General features: G+C 32.4%; 1 protein-coding gene and 1 long non-coding RNA gene across 2 annotated transcripts; one reads left to right on the forward strand and one right to left on the reverse strand.

The window, feature by feature from the left end:
- The first annotated feature begins 912 nt into the window (after positions 1-912).
- LOC127712282 (bis(5'-nucleosyl)-tetraphosphatase PrpE [asymmetrical]-like) lies at positions 913-1,904 on the forward strand. Its single transcript, XM_052218667.1, is given in 1 exon segment — positions 913-1,904. A coding segment is annotated over 1 exon segment (756 nt). The 5' UTR covers positions 913-933; the 3' UTR covers positions 1,690-1,904.
- Positions 1,905-6,541: 4,637 nt separating this feature from the next.
- Positions 6,542-11,505, reverse strand: LOC127712290 (uncharacterized). Its single transcript, XR_007987019.1, has 2 exons — positions 11,327-11,505; positions 6,542-8,542 (listed from the first exon to the last, which is right to left on the reverse strand). It is a non-coding gene; the product is annotated as an uncharacterized LOC127712290 (long non-coding RNA).
- Positions 11,506-13,922: the final 2,417 nt, after the last annotated feature.

Below are 13,922 nucleotides of genomic sequence, written 5' to 3' on the forward strand. Positions count from 1 at the left end.
CAAAAACAAACAAAAAATAAAAACCAATTGTTTACAGAACAATTGAAGGTCTATCCACTTACCGAAATTCATATTAAATAAGAATAGAAGATTTGGTGAAAAATAATAGGTCCCGGTTTGAAAAGTAAGTTTCATTGTTCATTTCACACTGATATTTTACATAATAAAAATTATCTATATACTTATTTTTGACATTTGTTCTAACTTCTGTGCAAATTTTGATAAGGTCAATTCCGTATTACATTTTTCATGGTCATTGGCTTTCCAACCAAATGTATCACTATCTCTGTAGCACATATTGATGTGCGTCAACCTTTATGAATTTTGCATTGCATAATCTAATATTCGAAAACAATAATGTAACATGAACTTTGACTTACGTGGTAAAATTTATCTCGAAAAAGACATTTTCATCGTTCCATTTACCCTGTATAGACAGGACTACAATTTTGGCTTACCCAAGAGTTGTTTCCCTTTGCATTTAAATCAAAGACTGGAATCAAATCAGGTAATAGGAACATGGACCGAAATCGTACTTACCACGAACAACATAAGGGTGTCACTAGTGGAGCAGGCAGGTTCAGCACTCTTCCGGAGAATATGAGATCACTTAAGTTTTTTTGGCTTAGTCTTTAGTTTCGCATGGAGATTTTTATTGACTTGTAAATGTTTTTTTCGTCTTGCGTTTCTAATTTTGTTATGGTGTTGTCAGTTTATCTTTGCCTTATGGGTTTTTAATGTTCCCTTGTTGACATCTGTCCCCCTTTTTTCATTTAAAAGGTGGTATCAGCGAGACAATACGGAAATACATTTTACTGCAACTTTACATTTTTCCTTTTTTTAGATGTCCAAAATGGCGACCTTATTATACTGTATATATTCAGCGCTTTTCGACAAAATTAAAGACATAAACGGACCATTAAACAAAATATCATGCTATCTAAAACTCCTCATCGTGTACTCACAAATGAAGATATTAAAGATCGTGAAATATTTATTATTGGTGATGTTCATGGATGTCTCGAGGAACTTAATGAACTTTTACGCCTAGCAAAAACAGATTTGAATGGTAAAACTCTTCTGCCAATATTTGTGGGTGATTTCACAAACAAAGGACCACATAACTTGTCAACAGTCAGACATATTCATGCAGAGAATGCTTACTCTGTCAAAGGTAATCATGAGGAGAATGTGATCAAACAATATCATTTTCGACAGGAGCATGAGAACTATATTGTACCTAATAAATATAAATGGATAACAGAACTTGTCGCAGATGACATCCGGTTCTTACAGGAGCTTCCATATACTATACATATCCCTTATAAGAATGCAATTATTGTCCATGCAGGTTTAGTTCCAGGAAAATCGTTAAAAGAACAGGATATTCAAAATTGCACAGCTATGAAAACCTTATATAAACACGGTGTCACCTTAAAAGCGTCTGACAGTCGGCTTATAGGTAAACCATGGGCATCACTGTAGCAAGGCCCAGAACATGTATATTTTGGACATGACGCTGCACGAAAACTGCAGCAATATTCCTACGCCATTGGACTTGACACGGGATGTGTGTATGGTAACTGTTTGACAGGCATATTTCTTGATAGTCAAAAGATGATACATGTAAAGGCTAAAAGGGTTTACGTTTCTTCTAAAACTAGAAAACTAAAAGATGTGTATTACTGATAAAACAAATTCAATCATTTTTTTTTCACTGGAATATATATTATGCAAGTGCGAAATATTCCTTTTTAAATAATAATATTTTTTTACATATGGGTTCAATATAAAATACAGTTTTCATTCATTTGTTTTAAAGGGGATTTAGGTATCAAATTCATGTTCACTGATTTGACTCAAATTCTCATATTTGATTTATAACAAACTAAAACGTGAATCCATAATAAAAAGTCTAAAATAACAAATAACGATGCATAGACTTGATAATATGTATCAGCATTTCGAGTGTATTTTAGTCTAGACGCCATCTAATTAACCATCGAAGTGACCTCCGAAGACTGAAGACGGTCATATAATCCTATATAAACATAAACATATATATAAATAGATACGAACTCGTGCAATTGGGTTTTTCAAGGTCTGTTTGATTTCATATTATAGGCTTAACAAATATGTTAACAATCGTTTTAACCTGTCTAAGAATGAGTTTTTGTAGATCGAATTAGTCAATCAAATGGTTTACCCTTGCTTCACTTCCAATGTTGACATTCTTTTCTTTTTAGTAGCTGAACACGCCTAGTTCATGCGTAACCTATCTCTAGCTAAGGGGTTCACTTAAAGTTCACATGAATACCGATTTAATGAGGTCGAATTATTCACTTGAAAGTGAATAATTCATTAGCGATGTTTCTTTGCTGATTTTGACAAAATGTGTGGTGTAAGTCTGGAAATCTCCATCCAAGTAGTCAGCACTTCAGCGATGACATGAATGATCATTAGTATGGTCATACTCATAAATTAACTGTTTACAAAACTGATTTTTATTTCGAAACTATTAAGGATTTTTTATCCCAGGTATAAGTTACCTTAGCTTTATTTGGAGAACATTTTCGGAAATTTGGGTCCTCAATGCTTTTAACTTCGTACTTTATTTGGACTTTTTTCTATTTTTTATTCGGGCGTCACTGACGAATCTTTTGTAGACTAAACGCGCATCTGGCGTACAAAATTAAAATCCTGGTATCTATGATGAGTTTATTTAAGCCCAGCGTTATATTTCCAATATTTTTTTTTTCTGATATAGTTAGTACAAGTACAGTATTTTAGTCGACATACACGAGCTAAAAAAACGACAAGATTGTATAACAAAGTAATGGTCTATCAGTCTATATAGTACATTGATGACTTTAGATGTGTTGTTTCGCTAATGCAATCGTTTTAATGTTCGTTATATGTTTTATATATTCAGATTAAAACTCAAAAGAGTTTGTGTATTATTATTATTATACATATGACGAGTGAAGATACAAAGTTCTTATCTTACCGTAGTATAATTAGTTGGTGTACTTAGATCAGTATTATGTGTCTTTTGGGTGTATGTTATTTGTTTTTGTGCTTGGTACCGATATGAAGAGCCATACCCTGTCAAAACGAATGTTTTTCTGTTTGTTCTTATATAGTGTTGTTATATCACCATTCTAGTTTAGGGAGCGAAGACTGCTTACAAACTTGTTTATCCGCCTCTAATTGATTATGTGAACGTCCCAAGACAATAGACCTCGATTCAGTGGTTGCCGTTGGTTGTCATATTATATTTTTTTCATTTATTGATACCCAGTTACTCATGCCGTTGGTTTTCTCTTAAAACTGTTTCACCTATTTTCACAGGGCATTTTATAGCATACTATACAATATGGGTTTTAATTAAGTTTAGTTTAAACATATTTTATTTGCTAAATTAAAGCAAGATTGAGAAGTCATATAATTCTGTGATGATGACTTGTGTGTTGATGATGGCGTCGATGAGGATGATGGTCCGTGTCAGTATCAATAACGTTTGATCAAGGTACAAGAAATATGCTTGACCTGTTGATGAAATTTTAAACATTTTTGAAAATTCAGATATTTTGTTCATTCGAAAGTTCCAAGAATCTGCAAATTAACAGTTTTGTATTTAAAACGATGTTTTCGGAAAGCCAATTAAGATTATTGAGTAAAGTTTCTCTACATGCAGTGTATTTTGGACAAACGAAAAAGTAATGATGAACATACACATTATTGTTGCTTACGGTGACCTGTAATTGTTCAAGTCTTGAACTTTTGGTATGCATTTAATAGCTATCTCTTATTTTTATATTTATGGATAGACTTTTGTTCAATCGTATGATTCTCTGAACACAAAGCCGTACATACATCCGACAAACGCTTAAAGAGTTTATACAATTTAACTTCAAATTAACAAGTTTTAAAAATAAATAATAAATCCGAGGCAAACCGAAAAATTCGAGACAGAAAAGTTTTCATTTTAGAAAATTGCTTCTATCACTTTGAAATGAACAACAGTATTAACTAAATACCGAAGTCCAATGTAAATTTAAAAAGGGGAAGTCCACAAAATCGGACAAAATCAAACGTTAGACTAAATCAACCAACGGAACAAATGGAAAAACAACTGCCCTATTCCTGACTTGGTACAGGCAATTTCCAAAGAACTTGGGTGGGTTAAACCTGGTTTTATAGCTAGCATAATAACCCACTTGTATCAGCGAGTCTATCACCAGCCCAGTAGTCAGTACTGCTGTGTTGACATGAATTATAATTGATATGGTAATATTATTAAGTTAACCGTTTACAGAACTTCGAATTATTCGACATAATACAGATTTTTTACCCCAGGAATAGTTTACCTTAGCTGTATTTTGCAAAACCTTTCGGAATATTTGGTCCTCAATGCTCTTCAATTTCGTAATTGTTTCGGCTTTTTAACTTTTTTTATTCTAGCGTCACTGATGAGTCTTTTGGAGACGAAACGCGCGTCTGGCGTACAAACTTATGTTCCTGGTATCTTTGATGAATTTTCGCTTATATATTGGCGAGTTTTTAAAGTGTCTATGGGCCATTCCATATCATCAGAATCAAGATTCTCGGAACGTCTCGAAAATTTTCGATCATTTATACAGGTAGTTATCTATGTCTTTGATACGGTCCCCTCTATGGATCTTTGTATATTTCAACAATCAAAGTTCATTTGTAGATTGGATAGTAAAACAATAATGACTAGATTGCAGTCAAAAAATCATTTATATGTTAGAACCTATTTGCCTTTTGACAAAACAAATGTCTTTTAAATAATGCGAATGTTTATTAAATATCAAGTATAATGATAAGGCAATTATATAATTCATGCTTTGAGACGGTCCCTGTACGCGTTGCGTGTGTAGTATTTAATACAGCGTGCTGTTGTGCATTGTGACAATAAACCTGGGAACAGTTTATTGATATATAATGTTCCAGGACAAACTGATTATTTCTGAACGTTTATCATTTGATAATTTGTATTTCAATCATAGCATGGGAAAATGTCGGAAAGCATGAAGAAAATTAAGATTAATTGAAAAAATACTTGCATGGTTTCAATTCACAAGGATTTTAAATTTTTGCATCTCACAAAAATACGTAATTAATATTTTACAATAATCATAACAAAATTTAATTACTATGTTAATCATTTCATACTGTTTTAGTATGGATTTATAAGTCTCTCTTTATATTTTGTATATAAGCAATATATTAATATAGTAGAATGTTAGACTTCAAGAAGAGATTGATTTGATAAATAAAATGTCCATCCGTAAATACTTGACGTTTGTGTTTATTGGTATTATATTCTAACTTTTTGGAAAAAAATCATGAATAGGAATGTATGTTAATTATACAATTTCAATACTCTTTTTGTTTGTTTGTTTTAACAGTTTGCACTATGGTACGATTTTGAAAAGTTTATTAATTGTGTTGACCAGCTATCCTACACGTCTTGGTTCATTCACATTATATATCACCCTGTTCACAAGCACACTATCGGTTTGCCTTCACACAAATTCCGGATTGAATGACAATGAATCCGGAGTCAAAACACTTGAGGTAGGTAGTTTGACATCCGAATTCAACTATTAGATTAATATATGTGATGACGCAAATGCTTATTCTTATCCAGAGTATCAGTGCGTATGCTTTCTATTTACTATTTCTTGCGCAAAAATACAACGTGCATGCATAAATATTAATTTCACTCGCGAATGTGAATTTTCGCTTTTCTTATCTAAATTCAGGACACGGCAGTAAGAGCTTGACATGTGACTTTCAAACTCGGTCATCATTCCTTACCGTATTCTGACCTCTAGCTGTTTCTTTTATCTTTTCTTTTTTGAGTCACTGTCCTATTATAACCTTTGACATTTTCGAAATGCTAAGGATTTTCTACCCTAGGAATAGATTATCTTAGATGTATTCGGCAAAACCTTTGTTTCGAAATTTTTGGTCCTGAATTCTTTTCAACATCATACTTTGTTTGGCCTTTTAAACTTCTTTTATTCGAGCGTCACTGATGATTCTTTGTAGACTTAACTCGCGTCTGGTGTATAACATTTAAATCCTAATATCTTTTTATATCTATATATCTTTTTTATATAAATTGTTTCGTTTGAGAGTATGTTCAGGTATTCATAAAACTTCTGAAAATAAGATATTCTTCAAAACCAAGTTTTCCTGTAGAATATTTGGATTGATTTAAGTAAAATCCGGAAATCCTTAAAATTTGTGATGTTTTATGAGTCTCTATATAAGAGGTCCCAATGAAGCTGGTGTGTTACTCTCTAGAAAAATATACGAAACCTTCTTATAAGTTGCATGCCACAGGGTTTCACTTCACATGGAAATTGGACTTTAAATTTATCTATACAACATCTACCATATGTACAGACAGCTTTAATAACGAGTTAAGAATAATTGAAGGCATCCAGGAAACAAAATATGAAGATATGATAGATAAAATAAATGCATACAGATTATAAAGCAAACAAAGTGCTTAAATTTATTGCGATTGATTTGTGCAATTTGCATTAGACATCCGGTTTGCAGAAACTGGGATTTGCAATAGGATTATGAAAAAAATGATGTGCACTCCCAAGTAATAAATTAAATAGTCGAGCCTTAAAATTTATCTCCAGATAGTAGCTGTATATATAAACTTTTCTATTCACAACTATCCACCATTGCTTTCAACTGACTTGTGCCAGAAATCTACACAAAATTACATATTTTTGATAAAGGTGTTTTAACATCATAATTATCTTATTCTATTCACAGACAATTATTTCAATTCAAAAGCAAACAAAAATGTAGCAACAATTTTTGGTGACCAGTCAGCGGTCTTGGGTTCACGTATTGCTTTTCTTTTTTCAAAGAAAGGAACTTGTTTTTATTTGTATAAATTATTACTTGGCAATTAATACAAAAACTACAAATACATATTGTAATGCATTTTGTTGTCCTTCGTTGTGTGGTGTGGCGAACAATCTTGTTTTCATTTTTGACAAAGCCATGGCAAAAACAAACTAGCAAAAGATACAAATACAACAAAACAGAACATCGAAAACTAAAGATTGAGCAACACGAACCTCACCAAAAATCGGGGATGATCTCTAGAGCTCCGGAAGGGTACGCAGATCCTGCTCCACATATTATAACTGATACTTCAATTTACGTTTTTGCTAATTGGTTCCAATAGTTAATACCACAAGGTCACATAATGTGGAGCCATTTATAAAAATAATTTAGCCACCGTTTTTGTTTTATGAACTTTAAGATATAAGTATGAGAAAAACTAAAATATTGCTTGATGCATAACGTTGTTAAAAATAAATCAGTTATTTAAACACTCAGAATATTTGGCAGAAGTGCAGGTGCATTTTAAGGGAACATCAACGAAACCTACATATTCAAACATGGAAAAGTGAATAGAGGTAATGAAAATAAGTACTATACATTACAATGAAATTCAAAACAACAACATAGAAATAGGTATATCCGTGAACTAAGTTTTGAGCGGCGGCAAGCGATTATGTTGCTTTAAAATACTCTTTTAAAATGTATACGCTGCTCAGCAAAACTTATGAATGAATCAAAATGTAATCACAACAATCTAGAAAAGTTGGCATTCTGAAAAGTTAACTTCTTTGATATTTTGATATGACTACTCAGTCTTTATTTTAGGTTTTTGATAAACTCGTTTAGCTCTAATTTGTAGGATCTTCTTACTGTCTAAAAATATGCCAGAAATAAAACCTCCGTATAAACAGCGTGTATCCAGTCCAGTAGCATACGGATACTCTTGCAGACAACGTGCTGCATCATGCCCAAAATACACGTGTCGTGGTCCAGACCACAAAGAGGCCCAGGGTTCGCCTAAAAATATTCTGGGTGATGCGATTAGTTTTTCACCACTTATTTGTAAACTCCTCATTGAAATAAAATGAGTTAAATTCTGGTTTTCCAAAGACACTCCTGGTACTATTCCGCCATGTACAATTAATACATTTTTAGAAGGGATATCTATAGTGTATGGTAACTCTTGTAAGAAATTTACTTCGTCTTCATTTAGTTCTGTGGTCCAACTACACTTCTCAGGTGTAACAACATCCCCATTCCGCCATTTCAGATAATGCACGAGAGCAATTTCTTCATGATTGCCCCTTACGGCATACGCATTCAGTTCTCGAACTTTTCTTACTGTTTTCACACTATGTGGTCCTTTGTTAGCAATATCACCAACGAATATTGGAAGAATTCTGTCAGTCTCATGGTGTGCTAGAATTAAGAGATCTTCGAGTTCCTCGAGGCATCCATGGACATCCCCAATTATAAATATTTGGCGATTTTTTATGTCCTTTTCATACAAAGTCAGGTGCGGTGTTTTGGGAAGTTTTAGTTTATATTTACTAGATCTTGGTTCTGATGATTTATCGAATCTTTTCGTGAAAATTATATACAAGTAAAACAATATGACAATCATACTGGTAACCTGAAATGATAAAACAAATTTTTTTTTCAACATATTCTCAGTAAAAATTAAAATAGCAAAAATACCGAACTCCAAGGAAAATTCAAAACGGAAAGTCCTTTATCAAATGGCAAAATCAAAAACTCAAACAAATCAAACGAATGGGAAAAAAATGGGGGATTAAACCTGGTTTTATAGCTAGCTAAACCTCTCACTTGTATGACAGTCGCATAGCATTCCATTATATTGACAATATTGTGTGAGCAAAACAAACAGACATAATAGGTAACATTGTCAGATTTGAATAAGAAGAAAAAATGTAACAAACTAAAATATTTTGCCAATTTTTCTATATGTAAATCAAATGTACATCGTCAAGTATTACTTACACAAAGACATATTCCTAAAGTTACTGTAATTTAGTCATTGTTAGAGTATTTGAGCTGCGTCGGATAGAAATCGACCTTATGCAAGTGCACATATACCTGTACATGTATACGACTTTGATTAATTATGGAACATTCAAATACGAAATAAAAGATAAATGTCAGTCTGTTTTGTAGGGTTCTTATAACAACTCAATTTTCAAACAGTTACAGACTTTCCGTAGAGATTTCATCCCGAGATAGGTTAACAGATGTATTGATATTAATTTGCACAAGGTCGATTTCTATCCGACGCAGCTCATTTCTGAATAGAATTCAGTTGTTCCATAAAATTTACAATTAACTATGACTTGATTGTGCGTACTTCTCTGGTATTGTTTCCCCATTTATGATTGTGTTAACCAGTCTTGACGTTTTTGTTTCATGACCACATATTTGATTGTTTAAAATGAAAAATTAGAACACAGCTTTCATGGCTTTGCAACGTTTTATTGTATGTTATTGAAGATTTTAAATTCATTAGGTTTTGAATCTCTCATTGCTCTGAATTGAAGTGAGTTTTCGTGCTCCTCTTTAAAATTTTGATGTAACTTAAATCTCATTGTTTTTTGTTTATTCTGTTGTATGTAAATCTATGACAATAACACTTTATCAACTGAGAGGGTTCTACACGATTTTCAGGAACGATCAAATCCAAATCTCACTGAAAGCCAAGGTTGTATACATAGTACCTGAATTATTGCAACTAATCTGTACTGAGTAGAATTTGTATCTATAACGGAAGTGTGTGGGGCCTCTTCAAATAGGGACTATATAGCTTTGATAAAGTGAACCAACTCCTTTAAGTAAACTCCAGATTGATGTGTAACAATGCCTACTTCAATAACATTACCAGTACCAATTTTACTGCACAATTAATGTCTCTTTGCTCTAGGTCAAAGTATTTGAAGGTTAAAAAACCAATAAAAATGTTGAAGAGCTAGAAAAACCAAAAACGAACCAAAAGCGAAGCAAAACCAGGACAAGGGATAAGAGCTATGTACGAGGAAGATGTAAATGTGTATGGGAAAACAAACAAAAATATATCATACTCCACAGTGTGATGTATAATATAAAATTAGGTATAAACCAATCTTTATATATCCTACAAAAGTGAAATATCAATATGCATGACAAAAATACAGAGGAGGAATTAGGAGGATTTTTTTCTTTTAATTTTCCATTACTAGTTTCACATTTAGATAAAGAATCATACAAGTAAAAAGTTTGTTAATATGTTGTGTATGGAATGTGCAATAACAATTAACTTAATTCATACAAGAATGAGCAACATTGTATATGGGAACATTTACCCTTATCCTATTTATTCAAATGGTTAAATAACTGATGGTCTGGAGGTCTTCGGTTTTGTAATCTTTAATGTTTTTGGCGATTTATATCTATTCTATTTTTTTTAGTACACCAACTATTCTCTTTTCTTTCTTTCTTTTGGCCATTATTTTGTATTCTATAAACCCCATCCAGACCCTCATAAATAAGGATATATCAATTTGTTTCCGTCCTTTGTTTATCTTTCAAATAAGTGTGACTTATCATGGTATTTATATGACACGAGACTTTAACCACGGCGAGTTTCTAAATTCATCAAGGGTTTTGAGGGGTTCGTGTTGCTCAATCTGCAGTTTTCTGTGTTGAAAGTTTGGTTTTTTACTCGTCTTTTGTTCTTTGGAACACGGTGTTGTATTTCTATCTGTTTTTTTCCAATGCCATATGGATATTTCTATCGTTTTTAGTTTCATATTACTAACACCGGCAGTCACTTGCATGTTTAAAGTATTTAAAGTCTAAAATGACAAAATCGCAATAATAAATGCACGCAATAATTTCTGAATTTACAGTAATCTATATCATTAGTCGTATGACCATTAGAAAGTGTACATCTAACAAGTTCAATATGTAGCTATAATGCAAAAAACTAAAGAAAAACATGATCGTTGAGACTGCAATTCGTCAGTTGTTTGTGAACCTTTTATGTTTAAGATATTAACTTACGAAAATGGAAACTACATTCCATTGTTATCAAAGTAAAACATTAGTATGTGTCGTCATTTACGAGGGGCCTGATGGGGGGGGGGGGGGGGGGGGGGGGGTGGGGGGGGGGGGGGTCTCATCACGATTTGATTTTTTTGTCAATCACGATTCACAGAAAATAAATTTCCATGATCACGGATCACGAAAGTATAAAAAAAAAAAATCTGTAGAAAAACGGATCACGATAGCGAAAATGCGCCGATCACGAAGAACGAAAATAACCCATCAGGCCCCTCATTTACGTGTAACTGAACACACAATTAACAAGTAACTACACACATATCATGAATGGTTTAAGATTTCAAACTTGGTGAATCGATAAACTTACATGGTCTGTTCTTATTGTATTATCCAATTGCAAAGTCCAGCATAACGACACGTGGATAAGATACTTGATACTTTCATTTACACATCTACTTTCACTTTCAGCCTGATTACTGTTTGTCAAGTAAACTGGAATCCGCTTGTATTTAACTCTACGCTATGAACAACGTGTAGTAGTCATCCGAGAACCAGTTTATTTGTCACGGTAGTGGGTAACTGTCAGGAATTACTACGACAAGTTTTACGAAATAAGACACCGTTTAATTTTTAAAGCTTTATTATCTTTGTCTTTGGTGTTGTACAATGTGTACTAATAAAATTAAAATTAAAATTAAAATTAAAATTAAAATTAAAATTAAAATTAAAATTAAAATTAAAATTAAAATTAAAATTAAAATTAAAATCAAAATTAAAATTAAAATTAAAATTTACTAATGTCATTATGAGGAGACTGTTTTATCTAAAATTGAGTTAAAATACCAAAGCTCGAGAAGTATAAAGTTAACATTCTTAATTGCAGGTTTTGGAAAAGGGCAGCGAAATTGAACAAAAGTCTTCGTCCGAGTACAATTCCATTGTGAAAATGTCAGCTTTTTATCAAAATTTCTTTCATTGAAATGTTGAGTTAATTTGCATCGCTGGATATTTCGTATCTAAATTGACCATCCAAGTGTAGTTTTTCAATCGTCACGGGTGAGTCTTCGGCAGAGGAAACGCGCGTCTTTCGTACTAAATTATAAGCTTGTTTTCTTAAAGAGTTTGACTCACATTTGAGATGCGCATGTAGTATACATCTACAGTGGAACGAATTTGAAATACCTGTGAGACGGTCTTACATTAGCAGTTAGTTAAAATTACCGATGCTTTAAAGACATGTAAAAAAGTTAGTCATGTAATTAACATAATTTTTAAGTTGTTTCTTCTCCTTTGTCCATTTTCCAGGACTGAATACCTTCTAACCAATTGTATCTGGTGTACGATTTCATCTCTTTGATTGAAATTTCAGGTCTGTATACCTGCTTACCAATCCTGTCAAACTCATAAACAGATTCGATGTCAATTCAATTGACTTGCACCAAGGGTCACGTTGCAGTTCCGATATTACCACTATACAGAGTTTGAGACCTACAGGTGTTTATATTTTTCAACTCATACGATATTCAAGAGCTTGCAGCTGCTACTCAAACTTTGTAAAACGTCATCGGTGTCTGAATAAAAAATAATAAGACAGCGTTTTGTTAAAGAACGTCTCGTCATTTTTCTCAAAAAGTTCATCGGAAACTGTCAAGACCTAATAGACAAATATTCAGTGTCTACTTCACAAATAATACAAGATGATCTTTGGTTATAGATTTTAGGTGCTGAAGTTGTGTATCTTTTTATTTACTTTACAGTTTCCCTTTATTTGTCTTTGTGCTATTATGTTCTTTTTGGTTGTTGAATCTTGACATTACTCGGTATTTATATATCCAGCTATCGAACTTGTGGCTTTTGGCGTTCCTGGTGCGAAGGGGTCCGGAGGTGCGATTCGGACGCAGCAGGTTTTTACAGTGCTGTTTTCATTTTGTTTACTCTTGTATTTATATTTTACTTGATTTGTACTTTATCGAGAAAGTGTATACTATATACTGTTTGTACTATCAACTACAAAAACGTTTTTGCTATCGTCGTTGTCAAAATTACTATCAACTTCAAAAACTGTTTTGTCGGCGTCTTTGTCAAATTTGCTATCAACTACAACTACCTTTTTTGTTAGCGTATTTGTTAGACCTATTTTTTATGTTTGTTGGATTTTTTAGTCTGTTGTGTTGTATATATGTGATGTATGTTTACACAGTTTGGCTGCTGGATCCCAATTATTAACACATTAACCTATTATGTCTGTTTGGGTTGCTCACCAAATTATGTCAATATAAGGAACTATAAACAAATGTCATACAAGAGGAAGGTTTTTCTAGCTTTAAAACCAGGTTTAATCCAATATTTTCTTCGGAAAATGCCAGTACCAAGTCAGGAATATGACAGTAGTTTTCTATTCGTTATATTGTCTGATAAAGTCTAACGTTCGATTTTGTCAGTTTTTATGGACTTTTCTTTTTGAATTGACCTTGGAGTTCGGTATTTTTGTATTACTTTTTAAACTAGTTATACCCAAATATTTGGAATTTATATCGTTTTGATTATTTTCCTTATTGGGAAAAAAATTCAATACATGAATGATATTAGAAAAGAATTTGATGCAATACTGTACTATGGAGTTTTAAAAAACAGTAAGCATGACATTTCGAAGGAAAACTCTAACAATATTATGTTAAGTTGTGATTTAAGGTTCTATAAGAAAACTTTCAGAAGCGACTAATTTCGTAAAAAAATCAAAGATGCAGTTTTTATTTAGTTTGTTTTCTTAAATATTTCTATTTGTTTTGAAAACATCTACCGATATCCATTTATTCTAATGAACTGCTAATTAATAACCTGCAGCTTTCCATTACTTTACCATGGTATAGGCTGCCTTAAAACTAGATCAATATAAAAATATATATTTTGACAAATTCAATAAAAAAGTATAACATGACCAAAAAAACATTGACTTTCCCAAA

Source organism: Mytilus californianus, unplaced genomic scaffold (assembly GCF_021869535.1).
Source record: "Mytilus californianus isolate M0D057914Y unplaced genomic scaffold, xbMytCali1.0.p SCAF_8, whole genome shotgun sequence".
NCBI lineage: Eukaryota > Metazoa > Mollusca > Bivalvia > Mytilida > Mytilidae > Mytilus > Mytilus californianus.